This window comes from Marmota flaviventris, chromosome 3 (genome assembly GCF_047511675.1).
Source record: "Marmota flaviventris isolate mMarFla1 chromosome 3, mMarFla1.hap1, whole genome shotgun sequence".
Classification (NCBI taxonomy): domain Eukaryota; kingdom Metazoa; phylum Chordata; class Mammalia; order Rodentia; family Sciuridae; genus Marmota; species Marmota flaviventris.
Window position 1 is genome coordinate 70,267,382 of NC_092500.1, and position 25,138 is coordinate 70,292,519.

Below are 25,138 nucleotides of genomic sequence, written 5' to 3' on the forward strand. Positions count from 1 at the left end.
TAAAAAACCAAATAAGAAAATGCTATTGGAAAAACAAGGGAAAGTTATAGATTTTAAAAGTATAAATATTACTAATTTAATAAAACCGAATATAAATTCAGTTTTATTAAATTAGTAATATTTAAAACACAATAAAATTAATACCTGCAGGTGAAGGAGTTGGAGATACATCAGGAACAGAATCAACACGAACAACAGGAGTAGAAACTGGTTGCTGCTGATAGTACATCTGAATGGGAAGTGGGATAGCCCTCCGTTTTACTCCTACCACATGGATATGTGCCTGCCCATTGTTACTGGAATCCTCCACTCTCTTCACTGTATGGTTTGGAAAAACTGTTCTGTAAAGTAATACATATTCAGTTAGTTACAAGAACTAGCACACTGGTAAAAAGCACTGACTTCTAACAATGTTCATGGAAACAACAGCAGTACATTCCCTGCTGCTTACGTATGAACCAGCATGATTCATAAAAGTTCTATTCTGTAAAGGTGGGAAGCCAAGATATAGATGAACCCTCCATTTAAAAAAATCTTTATTTGTTAACAGCATTATTGAGTTTTAAACAACTCTATCCTATATATAACAGCTTTTCAAAATACTTATTTATGAACAGTGAAATATCAAAGTCTTGATACTTAAAGACACAGTATTAAATATATTCAAGGTTAAAAATTTCTAAAGTCTTTAACATGTAAAAGTAAGTAACAAAAAACCCTTAATTTCTTCTTCACTTTTTTTTGATAAACCTTGTAATGTTCCAACATAAACACCAGATGCAATTTATGAAATTGCCTTGTATTTAAAACTCCCCTACATTACAACCTACTAATGAAATTTCAAGTAGTAGAGATATGTAAAAGTAGATAGATATTTGGAACTTTTTTCAAAATAGCAAGAAGGTTGGAAGTGATGCAAATGAATTTTATTTAAAGAACTATGCATCCTACCTAAGACATTTATAAAATCCAGTTGATGTGAGGATTCCACCACGAGCTAATTTACTACAAGTTGAGAGGTATTCAGAATACATTTCTGCTCGAGAGACAGAACAATCTGGATTTACTTCAAAATGAGCATTTAGCCTAAAACAGGAGAAAAATAAAGGCATTATACAACATATTATAGGAAACTCCACATTGAAATATATTAAAACTCTTTGAAACAATGTTATAAACTAATAATTAAATTTCACTACCTCATTATGTTAGCAAAACACAGGCTAGGTTTTAGATTAAAGCAAGAGATTATCATTCTATTATAATGTTAAAAATATTATTAAGATCAAATATAAACTGGGTGCAGTGGAGCATGTTTACAATCCCTGTTACTTGGGAGTCTGAGGCAGGAGGATTCCTGGGTAACTTGGCAAGACTCTGTCTCAAAAATAAAAACATAAGAAAGGCTCACTGAATGAGCACTTGCCTCACATACATGAGGCCCTAGGTTCAATCCCCAGTATCACACACTAAATCAATCAATCAATGAATAAAGTTTAAAAATTAAAAAAAAAAAAAACAAATATAAAAAATTGTGTTCATACCCTAGCAAGAGCAGGGTTAATTTGTTGGTAACAACTGCTCTATAAGAAATAGTTTTAGTTAGTGAATATTTACTTGGGTTCCTTGTCTTATAATTATTATAACAGAAGTTAATAATTATGAGTTATTTGCATTGCAGTTAAAGAAAATGGTGGAAAAACTGAACTAAGGTTAAACTTTTTCTGACTCTTGATCAAATTTTTTCAGAAAAAAACTTTACAAAGCTTTTCAACTACTCCCTAAAACAATGACAATTACCAAGCTGTATACTCCCATTCCTTCATTTCAAAATACTTCTATTTGCTAACTCATTACAAACTAACTCAAACATCAATTTGTTTTCTTCTTATAGTAACTTCCATCTATAAGTTAGGATAGAGGATTTGTTATCTTAGTGTATCTCTTTCTAGAAAACATTAGGCATAACAGGCCAACTTAGGTTATTCTTATAAAAAATGATGCCTATGATAAAATAACTATAACGTAATTTTCTTCCCCTTCTCTAAGAAGTGGTAGAAATGTACAACTGGGATTTAAATGAATAGATCTGTGCCAAACACATATGGCACACGCTTTTTCTACCTTTTATAATCCTCTTTGTACAAATGTTTAAAAAAATCTAGATATAAAAAAACTTCATTTTGGGTGCAAGGTAGAAGGCAAACATTTCCAAATATTGTAAAGAGGTTCTTTAAGCATAGGGCTTAATGTGTGACATTAGAGAAGAGAAAAGGGCAAATAATTAGATACTTAAAACTGTAAACCCGATTTAAACAAAGTAGAAGCGTGGAGAAAACAATCATAGGAAAAAGGATACGAAAACACCAAAAATATGAAACACAGAGTAACAAGAATATGGAATAAGGGACAAATAATATTAGAAAATGGAACAAAAGGGAAAAAGGAAAGAAATATTATAAAGGGTTATGTCATTAGAAAAGTGATTTTTTATTGCAATAAGTTGAGTTTAAAAAATTTAAATTACTTCATAAATAATGTTGAGACAATGCTCCATGACAAAATGAAATCTAATTAACTGTACATTTGTTCAGAAAGTGGCTGAGATATGACTACTCAATGTTCTCAAGAAAATATCATTGTCAAGTTGCTTATTTTAAGGTAGTTATACTGGCTATTTTGTCTTTTGATTAATTTCCCCTTATTACTCAACAAAAAGGAAAAATTAACCGTCAATGATTAAGATAATTTGGTATAGATGGAAAAGAAGGAATGTTTAACAACAAAACCTTGTTTTATTTTCTTAAAGTTAGTTCAGTTCACTTTTAAGAAAACATTAATTTCAGAAGAATGAACTTTGTAATTTATATGATAATCAAATATTATTCTCTATAAAAGTGATATACAACTTTTTAACTTCAAAGAAAGGAACTAAACGGTATAATTAAATGAAATTCCAATTAGACTATTTTAATTCTGAAAATTCTGATGATTTTTTTCGAATTATTCTAAAATATAGGTAAAGCGATTTTATATTTTCCTTTTTTTCATATAAATGATATTCTACTCTAACATAAATACATACACACACACACACACACACACACACACACACACACTCTAAAACATTCTGGATGACTGTTAGATACATTTCCTTTTTTCTTTTGCATATTCTTCCCAATGATAAAACCTTAATAGAAATAAACCACTTACCATTGACAAGCAAACTTCTCACTATCTATTTCCACTATTCCTGGAGGTGGAGCAACATGTTGTGCTACAACTGCTCTGGAAGCTAAAGAAAAAAAAAATACATTAGCTACATAATTTAAAAGAATTTTTAAAAATTTAATTATTGGAACTATGTGATTATCTTTTAAAAAGGCGTAGTAACATAAAAATATACAAATTTGAGAAACTAATATATAATGGAACATATATTATACCAGGCACCATCTTTAGAAGGTTCATATTTGTTTACTCTTTACAACCATTCAAATAATAATAATATATGGTTGATTTAACACATAATTTAAAATCTGTTTTCCCATGGGGCCAATCACTGACTAAACATTTACATATATTATCTTACCTAATTCTTCTGCGAGGTAGGTACAGCTAAAGAAACCAAAATGCACGTGGTTTAATTAGGCCACACACATAACAGGCATTTCTCAGCTAGTTACAGAAGAATGATGCATTAGAAACTATAACTTTACTTCTTAATTTAAAAGGTCAGTATTAGCCAGGCACTGTGGCACATGCCTGTAATCCCAGTGGTTTGGGAGACTGAAGCAGGAGGATCATGAATTCAAAGCCAGCCTCAAAAATAGCAGACACTAAAGCAACTCAGTGAGACCCTGTATCTAAATAAAACACAAGGTTGGGTTGGGGATGTGGTTCAGTAGTTGAGTGCCCGAGTTCAATTTCCGATATCAAAAAAACAAAACCAAAAAAAGGTCAATATTAACTCTATAAGATTTCTGTGGTAAAATGAACAAAAGCTAAACTAATTTAGAGTCTCACATTCTAGAAAGAATTCCCATAGATTATTCCTTTGGGAAGGGGACAAAAGGGAGAGATGTGTTGTAATAATAATTTTGATGTATACTTTTTGAAAGAGGCAACATAGTTGTGTAAAAATACTGAGACACATCGTTTCTAATATTTCACATAAGTCATATTTTAAAATAATTTCAAGGCCAATGAATGAATATAAATGAAGCTAAAACCATCTATTATTTTCCAACAAGTTGAAAAGATCTATAGAAAAATGAATATTTTCCTTTATACTAAACAAAGAATCAAATGACAATGTGAAAAATAGAAGATAAAGTTATACTTATCAGTAAATACAAATAAACATAAAAATATAAAAAGTAAGTTATTCAATGTCATCATTAAATTGGCATGACAATGAAGGTTTTAAACATGTGGAATATATCCCCCCCTTTTTTATCCAGATGACATTTTAGCAAAATTTCTCAGAACACTTAACACAGAACTGACACATTTTCAAGTTACTAGATTTAGAAGAGTTCCAAAATACAGCAGAAGCTGAATGATTTGAATCAATCATGACATTTGATAAGAACCCCAGGCTTTGGTATAATAACTAAGAACAGCCACTCAACGAATACTTCCACTTAACAAATATTTCTACTTAATGAATATTAAGCCATTTTTATTTATATTATTTACTTTAATTTCCTTTGTAAGTATAAGTTTAATTATTCCTATTTTACAAATTAGAAAACTAAATTTCAGAGATTAAATTCACACAGGACCACACAATGGAAAGAACTAGATGTAACTAGAAAGCTTTCTTTTAGAAGAGCTGGATTTGAATTTAGGTTGCCACATTTCAGCGGCCATACTGTGATATGCTTCTTAACTGAATATGATAAAACAACCAAAATCCTCTTTTTGGAAATTCCTCCTTATCACTTCTTCATTTAACTTGAAAACACTATTACAGAAAATATTCTTCTAGGGGTTGAATACAAAGAATCTTCTTCCCTTTTCTTTATCACTTGCAACATAAATGAATACATACTGTATTCAGACTTAAATTGTCTGAATTGATTAATAATAATTTCATAAAACATTAGAAATTATGCTGAAACTATGAGAAGCCTTATTTATAATGCATAAAAAATAGTGTAACCACAATTAAAAATGAAACTGGAAATGTACAATTACTATAAAGAATCTATCTATAAACTGAGAAGCACTGCCCATGATACCTGAAGACATACCAAATGATACAAAAGCACTTTATACCTTGAAAGGAATCAATTTCCAGACACTCAACTTTTCTATGTATTCCTTACTAAAACTGCTTTGCCCAAGGATATCATCTCCTTGTTGAAAAAGCTGCTTTCTCCCATTTTGAAACAGAAAGGCTTACTTCTCCCTTACTTATTATAGCACTGCAGGATTAAGAATTAAGATTAAATGCATTACTCTGGCACCCAGAAAGGCTGGCTCCAGAGTTCCATCACTCACCAGCAATGTAACCATAGGCAAATTTCTTAAATTCTGTCTATAAAATGGGGAAAAGTAATAGTACACTGACCTCATAAGGTTATTATGAGGATTAGAGGAGTTTATTTATAAGTCTCTTTAAAGAAAGCCTGGTACTAAGTAAGTACTGTACGAATGTTTGTTAGCTATTATGATTTTAAAACTTCAGGTGCACCAAAAAGAGAATTTAAAATATTAGGGTTCCCAAAGTCTCATTTTAAATAAGGTATTATGGTAGGGCTTCCTGTCAATCCCAGTGTTTTACATATTACAGTTAAAAAACAATGCAGGCATTAGGAAAATTAGAAATAGGTAATTCTAGACCTTTAGGGTTATAAATTATGAATTCAGATATAGTGATAACAATTTTCTTTATGTGTTTGCCTCCTCTATCCCCTAACTACTGTTAAAGAATGCATTACTTCTGAGGCAAAATATTGTATAAGCAAAACACAGAAAATATTTTAAAGAAATTATTTAAGGTAGTGGTATCTGATTTCATTCAAATGACAAATTCATGGCAAATTGAACTCTCAGAATTCTGATGTAAGAAAGGAGTGATATGAGTATATATTAACATACTTTTCCTAGCTGAAAAAGTTGGACTTTGGGCTGGGGTTGTGGCTCAGTGGTAGAGTGCTTGCCTTGCATTTGTGGGGCTCTGGGTTTGATCTTCAGCACTACATAAATAAATAAAATAAAGGCATTGTGCCATCTCCAACTAAAAATTAAAAAAAAAAAAAAAAAAAAAAAAGTTGGATTTCCCCAAAGTAATAGAAAGCCAGACTGATTAAGCAAGAGAACTTTGGAAATAAAAATTAGCTTTTTTATTAGGCTAGGGATGTAGTTCAGTGTAGAATGCATACTTAGTAAGTGTCAGGCCCTGGGTTCAACCCCAGAACAAAAAGAAAAATCAAACAAGGAAACAAAAAACAGCTTTATCAATTAGGATCTGTAGTAGACATTTTTCATATGCTGAATGAGGTAAATCTGCAGTGCCAAGATTTTCACAAAAATGTATTTAAAGCACATGATACAAAGCACTTTATAAAATGTCAAAATACCGTATTTACTGGTCTTGAATTGAATAATATATCAATTTTCCTAATCCAGTGATCCTCAAAGTATAAACTCCAGACATTAACATATGGGAATATATCAGAAACAAACATTCTCAGGTCCTCCAATTGGGAAATTCAGAGTATGGAACCCAGAAATCTGTGTTTCAAGTAAACCTATGAACAGGTGATTTTGATGCACACTCATCAAGTTTGAGAACCACTATACTAAAACTTCTTGAATATATTAACTCACACAAGATGGCACTAAGTAAAGGAGTAGCAAGTATAATATATAGTCATATTTTCTTAATATCTTTTTGATATATTTTCTAGAAACTAAAATAAATCTAAAGAGAGGGCAACAAACACTCTCACAAGTCTGGTACTTGATAATTCTTTGATTTCAACAAAAATAAAGAGCTCTAGTGGTCAGATGGTCATTAAAAGTTTTAAAACTTTTTGGATAATTCTGAATTAGTTCAAATAATTATAAATTTTATCCTCATCCATTGATTGATTGATTGATTGATTAAGTTTTCAACCTTATGTATTCATCAGGGATAGAACTGATGCTAATTGCAATTTCATTTCAGTAGTAAATAGCATTCAGATACACTGGATTAATAACTTTTAGAGAAACAGGGAAGAAAAGTTCCATTTATCTCATAAAAAGATGTACTTGCATAAAATGTATTACATTAGGATAAAAATTCTGTAAGGATATTAGAATAAATGCAAGATGAAAAAGGGATATTGTAAAATTTCTAATGTTAAAGTGCACACACATATGCATGTGTGTTTTGGGGTTGAGTCCAGGGACTCTTACATGCTAATCACATTCTCCACCACTGACCTACATACACTCCTAGCACATGTGTGTATTTTTTTAAGTACATGATGGTAACCAGACTCCAATGGATATAGAGAGTGTTTTAATGATTTTTTAAAAGTCAGTTTAGGAGGCTGGATGTGTAGCTCAGTGATAGAGCCTTTGCCTAGCATGCAGGAGGCCTTGGGTTCAACCCTCAGCAAAGCAAAAGCAAAAAAAAAAAAAAAAAAAAAAAAGTTTGATATATTTCAAGAAAATATTTTCTTTGTATCTATTTTAATTTTGATAAAACTTAGATATCAACATAAAATAGGTAAATAAAAAGCTTTCATAGTGGGCTGGGATTATGGCTCAGCGGTAGAGCACTTGTCTAGCATGTGCAAGGCCCTGGGTTTGATCCTCAGTACCACATAACAATAAATAAATAAAATAAAGGTATTGTGTCCAACTACAAATAAAAAATATTAAAAAAAAGCTTTCATAGTGATGGGGAAAAAAAGCAAAAGTTTGAATGACTATTCCATAACACATAACATTAAAAAACGGTAAAAAGTCAAACAATAAGGTAAAAAGTCAAACATTTAAAGATATAATTTACAGTACACATAAGTACTAAAGTGCTCTCTAGCTCAAAAATTAACTGCTATATTCCTTAAAGCCCATTTCCATCTCTATCAATTAATTACTATATAAATGAATAAGCCACAAACACTCAATTTTTCATTTGGACATTTTCCAAATAAGAATTAGATGTTAGTTTTGGGGATGGGTTCCTCTTTTCAGGTCAAAAGAACTCTTAAGGTCAAAGGCCAACTGAAGGCAAAAATAGTAACTATCATCAAAATCATACCTGAATGAATTCACTGACAATTTATCAGTTCCTTTCTTTGTTAGACACTATTTCTCTATGGCCCTCAATTAATTTAATCCTCAGTTTCTTTGAGGATAAAAACACATCTCTACCACCCACTAAACTGGCAACATGATCCATTTTGCTTCGTTGTCAAGGCTCAGAAACCATTAATACTCTGAATATTCCGCAAATATGTTTTAGCTGATTAACATCTGTTTCCTGTGGGTAAAAATTCATTGAGTACACTGACAATTGAAATTATCTATTTTTTCCCTTTTATTTTATTCAGTTTTGTTCATGTAGGTTAAATGCACATGATGCAATTTTATCAGATACTTACAAGGTCCTAACGGAAACCCAGGAAATATAACTCTTAAGTACTTTGCATAGATACTTTGTATAGAATTTTAATACCGTGAATTAGAATAGGGGATAGGGTGGGACCATGACTGAATGTGAGGAGAACATTTACCTATAGAGAGATGACTCTCATAAGAGTCATTAGCACTGGTAAGGGAAGAAATGAGGGTATTTAAAAAAAACAACAAGGTTTGATGAATACGCTGATGTGATAAAGATTAAAGACAATGAAAATTTTGGTTTGGGCACAGTGAAGGTGAATGAGAAAGAACCTGTTAGCATTTCTAGCTACAAGGAAGAAGTAAAAAAAAAAAAAAAAAAAAAAATCAACAAATGTGATGATCATTATTACCCAAAGTACAGGTATGAAGACGTGAGTTGGTGTGAATATACTTTGTATACAACCAGAGATGTGAAAAATTTGCTCTATATGTGTAATAAGAATTGTAATGCATTCTACTGTCATATATAAATAAAATAGGAAACAAAACAAAAAATAACTGATACTTAGAGCACAGATTCAGAAGAGCATCTCTTTTCTGACACACGGGGAAGTTGAAGGAGAATAAGTTCTGATGCTAGTAAATTTGTAGTAAAGTAGCACAAAATTTAAGAAATTCATTCTACACAGCCTCCATATTAATGAACTGCAAAGTGAAAAGTGAGATCAACTGAGAAAATAAGTATCATCTATAAAAAAAATTAAAAAACCACAGGAAAAGTATCTTGGGGACAGTATCAAGTGAAAGGGTAGAAACTGGAAAGGTAGGTGAAGTAAAAGATGAATTGCTTTTGTTAGGACAAATGAAAGACAGAGGACTACAAAAAGGCTAAGTGCTAAAATATAAAAATGATGACTCAGAATGTGCCAGGAGAAAGAAGTCCAAGGACGAAAGAGAATGCTGGTTGTTAGACAGTCTGCACTTAGAGCCATTTGGGTTAAACAAAATTGAGCCATCGGACTCTACACATGTGTAGATAGAAACACATGCTTATTTATGTGTGTGTGCATGTGTCTGCTCCCAGGATGATTCTGTGGTACTGGGGCCAAGATTCAGGGGTAATATACTTGTGTATCCTCATCATTACCCAAATGAATTATAAGGTAATATATATAATTAACATATTCCTAGTATGTCAGTTTCCCAGAACAATAATCACAAATAATAAGCTCAGTAGCATACTTACTGCTTGTGCAGTTGTGAATACCTAATCCCTTATAGTTCTCTAAATCCTTCTCAACTTGATTTCTATACTATTCTTCTTCTTTACTCTTCTGGATATTAATACTCCTGGAATGTAAACTATCTAAGAAGTTGCATATCCAAATCGTCCTTTACCTATTCTATTGTAAAATATCAGGTCTTCGTACTAAAAATTTAAACTGATTCTCAGCATTAAATCTTACACACGTAAGCACATTGAAAAAGAATATATAAAAACACTAACCTGGGGATGATGCTACATGGGTCTGGGTTTGGACTTGCTCTATAGCTTGTGGCCTAATTTCAGATAAAACTTGGTGACTGGAACTTGGATGTTCGACGAGTTTTACTGCTGCTAGTGCATCAGGGCCAAACATCTGAATATCCATAGAAACCAGACAAACTAACATGTCTAAAAAAAAAAAAAAAAATTATCAGTCCATTGTATTACAAAACAATGCCATCTCTGGAGGATATACATATACAGAATACTGCTTCTCAAATGCCAGTCATAGTACATCAGAATTACCTATGGATCTTAAAACAACAACAACAACACCAACAAAATCACAATCTCAATTTGTTTAGTAGTTCTAAAGTGGAGAGTAGGTATCTTTCAAAAGGTTCCCAAGTAATTCTGGTGTGTAGCTGGATTTAAGAATTGTTGATATAGAAAATGACAACTTAATCTCAATAATGATAGTGTTCAAGCTAAATCTTTAACTCTGATTTTAGTACTTATTCTCAAGAAAGATATCATTTAAATCATTGAGTTAAATATTAACATGGCATGTTTTAATAAGTATGTTTATAATGGACTACCTTTAAGGAGGTGAGTTCACTGATTTTTAAGGACAGCACTATTACCAGCAAATTCTAGAAATGGAGGCTTACTTTACTAGCTTTAGGTATTCAACAGTAGAAGCTGACCATTTGAAACTGAAAGACCTACTCCCAAAAAGTCAGACATAGGAGTTTTGTCCTTTTAAAATTTAAAACACAATAGATATAAAGAACAGTAATTACTGTTAGCCATATAATCCTGTTCTTCCATCACAGATGTATCTTACTTGTCTAAAAGAGGCAGAAGACTAAAACAAACAGTGTTTTTGAGAAGGTAATATTCCTCAAAATTAAACAGAAAATCTCAAATACTGAGTAGTTTTTTATACAGCACATTATATATTTTTCCTCAGTGAAGAAAATAATTTACAAGATTTTTGGTCTCATCTTACCAATGCTCTTTTCTACTTTTGCAATTTTTGTGCAAGCAACATCTCCCATTTCAGTGAGCATGTATAGCACCTCAAGTGTTGAGATTACAAGCAGCACATCAGGTAAAGTGAGATGACAAATTATCTCTCTATATGAATCTTGATCCACATATTCACAAATTAAAACACCATTATCTTCTGCTTTGCAAAGATTTCCCAAAATTTCCATGCCTGTAAAACATACACAAACACACATATATTTTAACAAATGATAAAGTTTGTTTACTTTCCACAATTAAAAACTTAATTGAATACTCACCTCTCATCTTTAAAAATCTATCCCTTGACATTAAGCATTTTGTAACAGTATGAAACATCAGATGAGTAGTTTTGAAATCAACAGGGTCCAATAAAAGCTAGAAAAAAGAACAGTACTGTTGAGGAATGTTTCTTCTAGAGTTCTATATTTCAAATTTTAAAAAATTGAAAAAAAAACCCACTGTATTATTTTAAAATGTATAATTATTATGAGAATAGTCAAGGCTCAATTTGAAGCATCATTTCAAGTATTTCTTTTTTTCCACAAATGTTTGCTATTTCTGCACCACCACTTCTGACAACAAATACATGTAACCATTTAATAAATATTCTGCAAATATTGACAACTATAATAAAATGCCACACACATCCTAAAATTTTTAAGTAAATGTTGCTAACTACAAAAGCAATTTTAAGATACTGTAACATGCTTACCTCAGCTGCAATATTTCCTAATGTGTCAAGGCCTAATTGCCTTAAAGAAATAAAATGACTATGTGCAGAAAGTAATAGGAAACGAAGACAGGTACGATTAGCTGCCAAGAGCTTAACATTGCCCTCTTCAAAGGAAAGATTTCGCAAAATCACTGCAATCTGAAGTACCCGCTGTCCTTCAATATCATTAATGCCCAGCTTTCGAGGTGGATGAAATAAAGATTCCCAGATCCATTCTCCTGATGTACCTTCTATAAGAGAAAATAGAAATTTCATAAATTGGTATTTTATTTACCATTGTTGCAATTTTGAAATCACTTAATTATACTTTTATTGACTTACCCTGAGACTTGTTTCTATCAGAAATGAGATCACGTACTTCATTATCATCAACAATGTCTTTCCAAAACTGTAATCAGAAATTAGTATGCTAAATGCCAATGATTTGAAACAACTATTCTGTTACTTTAAAAAGTCACACTATGGATTTTGTTCTTCAACATAAATGCTTAATTTCGTATAGTTAAAGGATTCTTATGTAATTAAGATTTGTTTTTTCTTTCTTTTTAGGTCAAGGATCCTTAACCTGGCGGGCAACAGAATCCTATAAGGCCTCTGAAGGAAAGTAGAACATCTGTGAACTTATATGAGGGGGAAAAAAATGAATCTTTATGTTCATTAATATTTAACTGAAATTGAGTATTTCTTCAACACTTTCTTCAACTCTGAATGTTAGTCCAAAGACCATGATAGCACAAACCATGACAGAGTCACCAATATGAATCACAGACATTTTCAGATTATTTTTATAGCTATAGAAAATATCTACAAGTAAGTGTTTGTACAGAACAGTACTTGAAAATTAAGGGAGATATTAATCTCACCTGCAAATGGCAAATAATCACAATATTCCTATTTACAGACAATTCTGAGGCACAACAAGTGATACAGTTTTGGTTCCTAAATGGAAAGCAAAATCCATCCAATTATTTAATAATCTTTTTTGTAGCTAAAAACCGAATGCCTTTATATTGATATATATTATACAAAATGAACATTGCCCATTCCACTTGCCTGGAACTTATGTACTAATAAAAAAGCATGTGAGCTATTAACTAACTTTTTATGTCTAAATAATATGGTATGTATATACCAAAAAATAATTATCTTTTGGAATCAAAGTTGTTTTGCATGTAAAACTTTTATTTTGAGAGCCACAGACATCATGAGACTACTCAAGAGGACCACTATATTTAAAACATAAAACAAACAACAAAAAAACCTAAGACAAATAATGTTTGGTTAACAATAAAAAACAACTTGTCACATGAACAAAGAACATGGTCAATAACTATGAAAAAAGGGCCATAGGGAAGTAAAATAATAAAGTTATTAGATACAGAATTTAAAATAACCACGAATAATAAGTTCAAAGACATAAAAGACTACAAATGTTGGGAAAGAAATGAAAACTAAAATAAAGAACTAGATAGAAATTCTAGAACTGAAAACGTAACTAAAATTAAGAACTCTGTGGATGGGTATAGTAAATGATTAGATAAATACATCAACTTTCAGACTTAAGAAGAACTACAAAATCCAAGAAAAGTAAATAAAAATGTGTAGGAACATCATAATAAAATTTCTGAAACATCAAAAGAAAAATCATAAATGGAGATAGACAAAAAGAACAGAAAACCTTTAAAAGGACAACAATTAAAATGATAGCAGACTACGTAACAGAAACTATGAAAGCCAGAAGACAATGGAATATGTTTTCCAAAGTGAGGGAAGAAAATATTTACCAACATATAATTTTATACAGTAAAACTGTTCTTCAAGAATGAATGTGTAATAATAGACATTTCCCGATAAGTGAAAACTGAAAAAACTCATTACTCTGCAAATGCGAATTAAAGAAAAATATATGGAAAAGGTAAATGTAGTTAAGTTAAACAAAATAAATACACATTTTTTTTTTTTAAATCTTAGGGGATAAAAATAAATATAAAATTAAAATTTAGGAAAAATGTTTTGAGGAAACTTTTGTTCAGGCATAATAGAATAATTGGTACTGGTATAGTCATCCTGCCATAAAACATTTTTCTGAAAAAGTTTTCAGAAGGAGCTGAGGATATAGCTTAGTGGTAGAGCACTTGCCCAGCATGTGAAAGACCCTGGATACAATCTCTGGCACTGCAATTAAAAAAAAAAAAAAAAAAAAAGAGTTTTCACAGATAGGAAAATTCAGGAAGCTTATAGGTACTAAAACAAGGGAAAACACAAAGAGGCAAACCCAATGAATGCTCCATATTTCTACCTGTACATGATTTCTAGAATAAGGCATACAGAAGAGAAACTCAAGAGACCTTAACAATTGCTAAGCTGAGATTGATCAGATCTCACCAAGGCTAAGGCACACAGAATTTGAGAGCTAGTTTGTAGGCAAAAGAGGGGCTATAAAGAGCAAGAGTTCCATTAATCTAAAGAGGGACCCCTTTAGTCTACTCTGAGTACTAAGTTGCACATTCATTTGGTCAAACTCCATAATACCAGTGGAAAAAAACAAATGTTAAGAACATTTGAAAAAAAAAACAAATGTTAAGGAGCCAGTTGAGGAATCTCTAGAGTAGAAAAAACAGACTTTCAGCTTATTCAATAGAAATTCCCATAATGCCACACATTAGGACTAGGAGTTAACTAGTTCTAAAGACAATGCTACATGTACTATAATTTGGATCTTCAATGCCCCTCAAAGGCCCAGGTGTTAAAGGATTAACCCTCATAGTTAGTTGTCCTATTGGAGGTGGTGAAATCTTTCAGATGTAGGGCCTCGTAGGAGGTCCTTAGGTAACTGGGGACATGCCCTCAAAGGAGACTGTGGTATTTCAGACCCTTCTTCTTTTCTTTTTTGCTTCCTGGACATGAGGTGACTGTTTTTGCTCTACCACACACTCCTGCTATGATATGCTGCTTTGTCATAGTCCCAAAGAAAAAGGGCCAGTTGTTTTGTGAATGGGAACCTCACAGAGCCAAAATAAACCTTTTCTCTTTTATAAAGTAAAAAGAGTATTTTGTTACATGGTAACAAAAAGCTGGGCAATAAAATATATGATATGATTCTAAAACCATCCATACTATAAAGATCCATTAATCAACAAACAGCCTATCTGAACAAAGTTAGTTACTCAAGCAAATTCAGATACTCAACAATATAACATTTACTGTATATATATCTCATAAAAATTTTGTAGACATATGAACTTAAAAAAATGACTTATAATCAAGACAAAAATAAGTTTCAACAAAAACAAACCAAAAAAATAAAGACCATAAAATAATTGACAAGAACATCAAAAAAGTATTAAATATGCTCAAGAATTTAAAGCAAAATATGAATATAACTGGGAAAGAAATAAACAGTATTAAAGAGAACCAAATAAAAGTTTTAGAAAAATGTAATCTGAAGTAAAAAAAATTCACAAGATGAAAGTAGCTTAAGTAGATAAGATGAAAGCATAACAAAGCAACAATCCACAATGAGATACACAGAAAAAATGTCCAAAAACAATAAGCGAGTTTGTATGAAGATGGAAGTTCCCACTGCCAGCAAGGCAGTCTCTCTGATCTGTAACACACCCGTCTTTCTAGAGCAGATTTCAGGTTTCAGAGCTCTGGTGGGGGAACTGAACAAATCCATTCAAGAATTTACAAAGCACAACCAGTGGGAATATGATAACCAGACAATGCTAGAGATTCAGACAGCCAAGGATCTCATCTTTTCCAACTGGAGATGGTGCAAAAACTAGACTAAAACCTTCCAGTGGTTAATGAATATCTGTTGCTCTCTAGAGAAGTCTGGTGGATCTGGACTTACATGAGCTCAATGTCTGTCTGGGGCACTGACTATGATATAAACTTCACCCTTCTGGTGCCAGTCCTTAAACTGCATGACTGTAATCAGCCTGTGCCACTAAGCCTTGTGCTTTTCCTTTCTGAGTCTTTGGCTTTCTGACAAAGACTGTTACATCATCAAAGATCACATCAATGGTGCCACCAAACACTACTTCTCCCTTACAAGTGGCTGACTAGCTCTATGACCCCATCAGCACTGTCACATCAGAGATAGAGAAGAAATCCCAGCAAGAGATGCCAAAGGTAGAAAAGTAGAAAAGAATGGGACCATCATTGCCATCATTCTGGATGTAAGGAGCAGTAGTGGATTGTACATTTCTGTCCCTGTGGTATCTTTCAAACGTTGGCCTGAAGTGGCCCAAAGCTGGCTCATGGAGAACCACTTCTAGATGGGAAGATTAGTGAGAAAGAAGTTCATCAGTGGGTTTTACTTGGTGCCTGGTTACTCCTACTAAGACAAGAACAACAAGAATGGCAGCTATACTTTGCCAGGAGCAAGGAGCAATTGAAGAAGTGACTCTAGCAGTTTCTTGTCGGCCTACCAGGCCATCACCATTAAACTCTTTTTCTGGCATACAACCATTAGACCCTATCACCTGTGGAGCATGACGCTGTGGGACTGTAACAGACTCCTACCAACTGTCTGGCTCAAGACTATGCAGCTCACTTTTCCGAGGCCTTGTGATGAACTTAAACACTATCTGGGCAACAAGATGTATCCCAATTATTTCATTCCCTCAATGCAGCACGCTGGAACACCTATAAGAGGAGATTTGTTCAGTTCCCCCACCAGAGCTCTCAACCTGAAATCTGCTCTAGGAAGACAGGTGTGTTACAGATCAGAGAGATTGCCTTGCTGGCAGTGGGAACTGCCATCTTCATACAAACTCATTCATTTCCTAATGAATTTTCAATTCTGTGTGTATCTGAGAAACACAAAGACTTGGAACTACCTGGCATGTTGACTAGACTTCTTTCTTTTGACCAGTGTTCAGAATGGTTTCCCACTTTTTCACCAAACAATGTAACCTTTGAAAGTAATAATTTTTGGAGCAACTTCATCGAATGTACAAATCAGCAAACACAGGATGGTTTGAAGGGAGAGTCTAATAGCTTTTCAAACAAAATTAAGGTTCCCAGATATTAGTTTTAGTGTGTATAACTATTTGACAACTTATTTAAATTTGACTTAAGAATATACCATTATAATTGTTATATCTACTAATTAAATCTTTGCCTTGTCAGAGTTGCATAGTGTTTTAGTACAAATTATCATCCACTCTTGAAATGCTATCAATTTTCATTCAGCCCACTTCTCTTAGTCAAAAAAAGGTATTTTCATTTACTTTAGTTCTCTGTTAATTGTGGGATCCTGTTTTATCCTCTTTGATATTCCTGGCTTCTATCTTTGGGAAGTTTTTTTTAAAAAGTTTCATATCTATTCATTGATTTTTTTGGTTGCGGGGAGGGAACCAGGAATTGAACCCAGGGGTGCTTAACCAGTCAGCCACATTCCCAACCCATTTTTAAAATATTTTATTTAGAGACAGGGTCTCACTAAATTGCTTACGGCCTCCCTAAGTTGCTGATACTGGCTGTGAACTTTCGATCCTCTGGTCTCAAGTGTCCCCAGCCACAGGCATACGCCATCTTGCCCAGCTGTTCATTGACTTTTTGGTTGCAGGCTGGCGGGCGGGTGGATGGGGTATGGGAGGCAGGGTGTGTGTGACTCAGCCACTGAGCCATATCCCAAGCCCTATTTTGTATTTTATTTACAGACAGGGACTCACTGAGTTGCTTAGCACCTTTTTTTTTTCTGAGGCTGGCTTTTAACTCACGACCCTCCTACCTCAGCCTCCTGAGCTGCTGGGATTATAGGGGTATACCAGGCTTTTCATTAACTCTTAAAGCTAGGAAGGATATACTTGATAAACGTAGGTGTCTTTGTATTTCTTTCTTTTTTTTTTAAATAACACTTTATTTTTTAGTTATAGATGGACACAGTATCTTTATTTTATTTTTATGTGGTGCTGAAGATGGAACCCGAGTCCTCGTACGTGCTAGTCAAGCGCTCTACCACTGAGCCACAACCCCAGCCCTGTATTTATTTCTTTTAGAATTCTAGATGTAACTTTTTTTTAAAAAAAAAAACATTTCTAAAGGTTTTATTTTATTATAAATATTTTTCTGTTCTCTAATGGTATACTTTTTGGACAAAGGTGTTTGCATATCTTTATACCTATTAGATTTCAATATTGCATAAATTTTCTGATGATGAAGAAAGTTTTAAATCTGAATAAAGGCTTTGATACATTATATACATTTTTAAGATTTCTTTCTACTCTGAATTCTCCAGTATATCTCCAATATGAATTCTGAGGTGTTGAATAAGATGTGAACAAGTGTTACAGAATTTACCACACTTTGTACAATTCTAGGGTCTCTCCATCTCACATTGGTAAGGCTTTTCTCCAGTATAAATTCTACAGTGTGTAATGATGTTTGACCTTTGACTGAAAGCTTTGCTTTGCATTTATAGGGTTTCTCACTGTTATGATACCTCTGGTGTCTATGAACGTTTGAGCAATACTTGAAGGCTTTGCCACATTCTTTACATTTGTATGGCTTCTCCCCAGGTGTCAGGTAAAATCTGTGATTTGGATAAAAGCTTTGCCATATTCTTGACATTTGTAGGGTTTTTCTCCAGTATGAATTCTCTGGAGCGTAATGAAGTATGAATTTCAGTTGAAAGCTCTGCCACTGTCTTTGCATTTGTAGGGTTTCTCACTACTATGACATCTCTGGTCACTATAAAGGTTTGAGCAATATTTAAAGACTGTGCCCCATTCTTTACATTTATAAGGTCTGGGTTCAATATGAATTATCTGGTGTTGAATAATGTGTGAAAGTTGATTAAAATCTTTACCATATTCCTTATATTTGTGGGGTTTCTTTCCAGTGTGAATCCTCCAGCGTGTAAGCAAGGGTTGAACAACACTTATGAGGTTTTGCCATATTCTTTACATTTATAGGGCTTCTATCCAGTATGAATACTCTGGCGTCCAGTAAGATTTGTGATTTGTTCAAAAGTTTTGCCACATTATTTACATTTGTAGAGCTTTTCTCCTGTATGAATTCTCTGGTGTTGAGTAGGGTTGAGCAATGCTTAAGTGCTTGGCCACATTTTTTATATATGTAAGGCTCCTCTACAGTATAAATTTTCGGGGGTGGAGTAAGGCTTGAGATTTGATGAAAAATTTTCTCATATTTTTACATTTGTATGTATTATTTTGAATATAAATACTAGAATGGATAAATTTTGAGCATTGAGAATCAACTTCCCAACATTTCTGACCTCTGTACAGATTTTTTTGTGAAGTGAATACACGGATGTTTTCTAAGATTTAAAACAAGGCTAAAGTTAGAGTTTCACTACTTTCATAACTTTTTTTTTTATATATACCGGTAATTAGGTTCACTATGACATGGTTTCTGAACTTCATTCCAACCCACACTTTCCCATTCTTTCCTTAATTGTAAATCGTGGAGGCCAAAATTTCCATATGGCCTGCATTTTGGGGTTGAATATTTTATGTCCTGTTCTGGTGAAAAGTCCTAGGTATGATGAAAAGAAATGGCCAAGAAGGTCAGATTTTTGTGTTTGTTCTCTACCATCACATTTCTATGTAAATTCTGCTGACTAGGGTGCAGGCTTCCCATTCCTCTTCAGAGAAATCAATGGCCACATCCTTGTATGTTAACTGTGCACTTCCTGGTTTTCAGAGAGCCCTGCATTCTCTCTATGGTTCTTCCAGCACCTGTGTAGCACAGAAACCTGGAACTCCAGAGCCTAGCAGAATGAGCCTAAAAATACATCCAAACAGTGGCAGACTCCAGAGAGTAACACTGTGCCATGTTTTTTTTTTTTTTTTAATAGTCTCATCACTTCTTCTGAGCTTTTGGGGGAAAATGGCAGGAAGAAGTTATTATCCCCAAGTAGAAAATACCATGTATGTTCAAAGGAGGTTTTCCTAGAGGGCAGAAAACAGGAAATATCTGTGGAAGGCAGCATTGGAATACAGGTGTTCTGGCTTCATGAGTGAAATTACTTGCCAGGTTTAGTTGCTACAAGACATTGGCTCCCTGTTTTGGTATGGACTCGTGGCAAGTTGCTGTTTGAGGTTCAGGGGGCCTGCTATCTCCCAAAGGATGTCCATGATGTCTACTAATGAAAAAAAATCACCAATATCTGGGTTTGGGTTTTTAATACCCAGACATATAAGTTGGGTTTTTGTTATTTGGAATCAGGCAATATATGGTCTTGGATTTGTGTATGGGAATTAATGTAATACTTATAAGTGAAAATAAAACATTCAACAATCTTAAGTTAAAACACAAAAATAATAATAACAAAGAAACATACTAGCCTCAGAAAGAAAAAAATTCATTCGTTCTGTGGAACAATATTGTGGCCTAATATATGTACACATGTAGTCTGAGAAAAATAGCAGGGAAATGAAAAAACCTGAAGAAATAAATGGCACATACATTCCAAACTTTACATAAAATACCAAACCACAGATTTAAAAAGATAAATGAACCCCAAGTAAGATAAGCAATAAAACCCACAAGGTAAATCATAACCAAGTTGAAACTCAATAATAAAGAGAACGTTCTAAAAGCAGAGAAAATACCATGAACAGAGGAACAACAAAATTGACTTATCAGTAATAATGCAAACTGACAATGATTATTACCTTTAATGTATCAGACAAAACCCTAAATTTTTATGTCCACAAAAAGTATCCTTTGAACACAGAGGCAAAATAAAAATTTCAGGAAAATAAAACCTGACACGCTAAACCCAACCATAGGGCAAATGTTCTCACAGACTGATTTAAAGGAAGAAGTTGCATTTTATGGGGAAAAGGAAAGCAAAAGCGAACAATATGCCATCTTTAAGAAACACTGAATGTTAAAATAGATGAAAAGCATAGGATAGAAAAAATATGATAATATCAATCATAAGAAAGGTGATGTAGCTACCTAAATTAGCATCAGACAAAGTTAACTTCAAGGCAAAATGATATTATAAGAAGGGGAATATTCCATAAGGTTAAAAAATATTCCATCAGTGAAAAAAAGCAATTGAAAATGAGTATATAACTAATCACAGAGTTTCAAATATGTGAAACAAAAACTGATAGACTGAAAAAGGCTGTAAACATTCATAATCATAGTAGCTGATTTCAATACTTCATCTCTTAATAAATCACAGAACAATTAGATAAAAAAGCAATAATGATACAGAATTCTTTTAACACTTCTAATGACCTTCACTTAATTGTTACTAATAGACACTATATTCAACGGTAATAGAACACAAATCTTTTAAAGAGTACATGAAACATTCATTGAGAAAGGCTATATGCTGGACAATTAAACAAGTCTTGACAAGTTTAAGAGGAATGAAATTAAGTAGAATATGTTTTTCAACCACAACAGAATTTGATAAGAAACCAATTTTGCAATAATGATGATAATAAAAGCGAATTGGAGGGGCTGGGATTGTGGCTCAGCGTAGAAAGCTTGCCTAGCAAGTGTGGGGCCCTGGGTTCGATCCTCAGCACCACATAAAAATAAATGAATGGAATAAAGGCATTGTGTCCAACTACAACTTAAAAAATAAACATTTTTTTTAAAAAAAAGCAAATTGGAAATTTCACATAGTACGTAATTACACAACACCTTTTTACATAACCAATGAATCACAAGGAAATAAAAAAGAAAAATCAGAAAATATTCTGAAATAAATAATAGTGAAAATTCAATAAAACAATTTTGGGACAAGCTGAAGCAGTGTTTTGGGAGAAATTTATATCATTTGCTGATATTAGACAAGGAAAAAAATTAAAACTAAATGAATTTAAAAAGAGCATTAACCAGTAATGTACATATTATGTAAATCATGATTGAGTAAATGCAGAAGGAGTTGTTCTAGAGTACCTGCATTATGTGAAAAGCAGGGACAAGTACTAACTTAATAAATTAGAAAGGATTAAAATTTTAATCTCTGTGTAACCAATGAGTAAAAAAAAAAAAGTGCATTAATATCTAATTAATAGGGGCTGGGGTTGTGGCTCAGTAGAGTGCTTGCCTCGCACATGTGAGGTCCTGGGTTCGAACTTCAGCACCACATAAAAATAAACAAACAATAAAGGTATTGTGTCCATCTAAAACTAAAAAAAAAAATTAAAAATTAAAAAAATTAAAAATATATCTAATTAATAGGGTAAACTGGATGATAAACAATACTGAGTCAAATTAAGTTGAAAAAAAATAAGAGAAGGGGGAAAAAGAATAGAAAAGACAGAAAAATTAGGAACATGGTAAATTAAAGCAAAATATGAGAATTACATTAAAATGAAATAACTACACTAAATAAACAAAGTTTTTCATACTAGAAAAAAAATCAAAGCACAAATATATGTTGTTTACAAAAATTCAGGTAAAATTTAAGGTTATGAAAGGCTGAAAGTAAAATATAAACTTTATAAACACCAACCTGAAAGCTGATATACCTGTACTAAATCAAAACATAAATTGTGAAGGCAAGAAGACACTTCCCAATAAGTTAGACTGACCAGAAAGATACAACAAATATGGGAGATACAAACTAAATAACAGATACAACTAAATAACACAATATTACAGAACTGTACAGAATCATCACATCCACAGTCAAAACAAGCATTTTAACATACCTTTTTTACATAAATGAAGGAACTAACAGAAAATGACAGCATTATTACTGCAATATGAACGTTATAACTAATACTGTTGGCCTGAAATATCGAAATCTGCATAAAAAGACTTCAGAACATATATTCTTTTCAAATACATGTAGTATAAACTCTGATCAATGCTAGATTAAAATAATAAAGAGTGAAAACATTTCAATAACCTAATTATAAGAGCACATTCTCAACACAGTGAAATTGAGAAATGAATAAGAACAAACTAGAATAATTTCATATATTTCTGGAAATCAAGAAAATTCCTTTTTTGTTGAGAGAGAGAGAGAGAGAGAGAGAGAGAGAGAGAGAGAGAAATGAACTTTTTTTTTTTTTTGTAGATGGACACAACACAATGCCTTTATTTTTATGTGGTGCTGAGAATTGAACCGGGGTCCTGCCCCTAGGTGAACGCTCTACTGCTGAGCCACAATTCCAGCCCCGAGAAAATTCCTTTTGAAAAGGGGAAATACTGGGGAATGATATTGGCCAAATTATGTTGTTATATTGTATGCAGATCCCAATACGCAACAACAACAAAAATCCCACCATTATGTACAACAATATTACAACAATTTTTTTAAAAAAGAGACTCAGAAAATTCCTTCCTAAATAACTCATTTATCAAACAGGAAGTAATAATAAAAATGAGAAGACATCTTAAATTGAGTTGTAATAAAAATATGACATATCAAAATTGCTAGTATAAAGACAAAACTGAACTTGGAGGGAATTTTCTGCATTATATGAAAAGCAGAGACAAGTACTAACTTGATAAATTAGCAAGGATTCAAATTCTAATCTCTGCGTAACCAATGAGTACAGAAAAAATGTGCATAAGTATCTAAAGTTAGAAATATATATGTTATATTAGGAAAAAATCATGCAAGCATCAGCTTAATAAATGGAAAAAGTGAAACAAAGTAAAAGAAAATAGCACACAGAAAGATAAACAAAGAGTAGAAATTAATGAAAACATATACAACAATGGTGAACATATAAATTTTAATATATTTGTGTGTTCTTGATTTAATGTGATTAATGATATAATGGCAGCCCCCTGTTCCCACGAGGAGTGCACATATAAACAAAAATTTTGTGCAACTTAAAATTTCATCACCAGTTTTCTAGAGTTAAGAAAAGTATGTATCTCTATAATCAAAGGGCTTAGTTTTGATGGGTTGGGTGAGGACAGGAGATATGGCCTTGGGTCAGTTTATGAAGTGGGGAATTAAAATGCAACACCATATGATGGTGAAACATATGAATATCTAATACTCAAAAAAAGGGAGACAAAAATGGTTGACTAAAGATTTGGTTAAAATCAATACCAGGGTTAAAAACTATATCTGAAATTGTTTACCACTAGCCTACTCCTCAACCTTCATGAGTTTGGTTTTACTATCTGAGGCACTGGAAACTCAATGAAGCTAGCAATAGAATCATTCTAAACCAGTATTTTCTTCTTTTAAATGATGGGCAAATGCAACCAGTAGTGGAAGAATAAATTCTCAATCTAGTCTGTACAAAAATTCCAAAGAAAAACTTCTGTTGAAATTTGTAACATCATAAAATATAAGGAAATATATAAATTAATGAGTAAATTGAGCTATAAGAGATTAAAATATCAGAATTCTCAGGTATATTTGTATTTAATTGTATTTAATTAAATATTTATAAATAATATTTACATGTATTATACTTACATTTGTACTTGTTACATAAATTCTTTATATATAAATTTTATTAAATTATAATTTTTTAAAAATATATATTAATACATATACAAAATTATTTAAATCATTTAAAAAAAAAACCAAAAAGGACAAATTTAACAAAGGCCAAAGAGAACTTGTAGAAACAAAAACTTAACAAATGGATCAAGTAGAATAGTAGATACAACTGAAAATAATTACTTGGAGTGAAAAACAAGCCAAGGATTTTACCAGTTAAAGAGACAGACTATATGAATGAAAGGTTAAGAGAGGTGGAAGATAGAATAAGCTCAACTTTGGAATTCCAGAAGTAAAGAAAATCTACACCCTGTTATTTGGTTGCAAAATACCAAAGAAACAGAAGAGCCAAAATTAACAAAAAATAAGAACGTAAAAACAACAGAATGACTCCCCCCCAAAAAAGCTAGAATAAGGTTTAAATACAAAGATAAATTTTTCTATTAAGATATCTCCACTGAAGGACCAAATTGAGGATGTGCTATACTGTGGAAAGAATACACACTGAAGGGAGATGATATATTCAACAAAGAATGGAGATAAAAAAATTAGATGAAAAGGTCTGTTTTCTGGAATAATAAATTACATAGAGGTATAAAAATACCTTATAAACAATGGGCTATGAATAACAATAGGAAAAATGAATTTTTTCTCCAAACAGAAAACAAATTTTCACTGAAGTTTCAACAGTAAGAATTTTTAATTCCAACACTAAAAGTCTGGTACTTTAAAATCCTAACATGGGCAAACAGAACAATGGGAAAGAAAAGTCCTAGAAATAGACCCATATATATCTGATCAGCAAATTTATGACAAAGGTGACATTGCAACAGAGTGAAGAAAACTTTTCAACAAATGATGCAGATTCCTGGGTTGCCATGAGAAGAAAACTTTT

The 25,138-nt window shown here is 32.4% G+C and overlaps 1 protein-coding gene and 1 pseudogene across 1 annotated transcript in view; one reads left to right on the top strand and one right to left on the bottom strand.

Moving 5' to 3' along the window:
• Arid2 (AT-rich interaction domain 2) overlaps positions 1-25,138 on the bottom strand; it is a 180,652-nt gene that overhangs the window by 39,236 nt on the left and 116,278 nt on the right. Inside the window, exons 7-14 of the mRNA XM_027934103.3 lie at positions 12,144-12,210; positions 11,802-12,052; positions 11,368-11,464; positions 11,070-11,279; positions 10,079-10,246; positions 3,214-3,295; positions 952-1,086; positions 145-341 (exon numbers count right to left, since the gene is read on the bottom strand). Coding sequence (XP_027789904.2) covers positions 145-341; positions 952-1,086; positions 3,214-3,295; positions 10,079-10,246; positions 11,070-11,279; positions 11,368-11,464; positions 11,802-12,052; positions 12,144-12,210 — 1,207 coding nt within the window. The remainder of the gene's footprint in view (positions 1-144; positions 342-951; positions 1,087-3,213; positions 3,296-10,078; positions 10,247-11,069; positions 11,280-11,367; positions 11,465-11,801; positions 12,053-12,143; positions 12,211-25,138) is intronic.
• Positions 15,386-16,523, top strand: LOC114091618 (nucleotidyltransferase MB21D2 pseudogene; annotated as a pseudogene).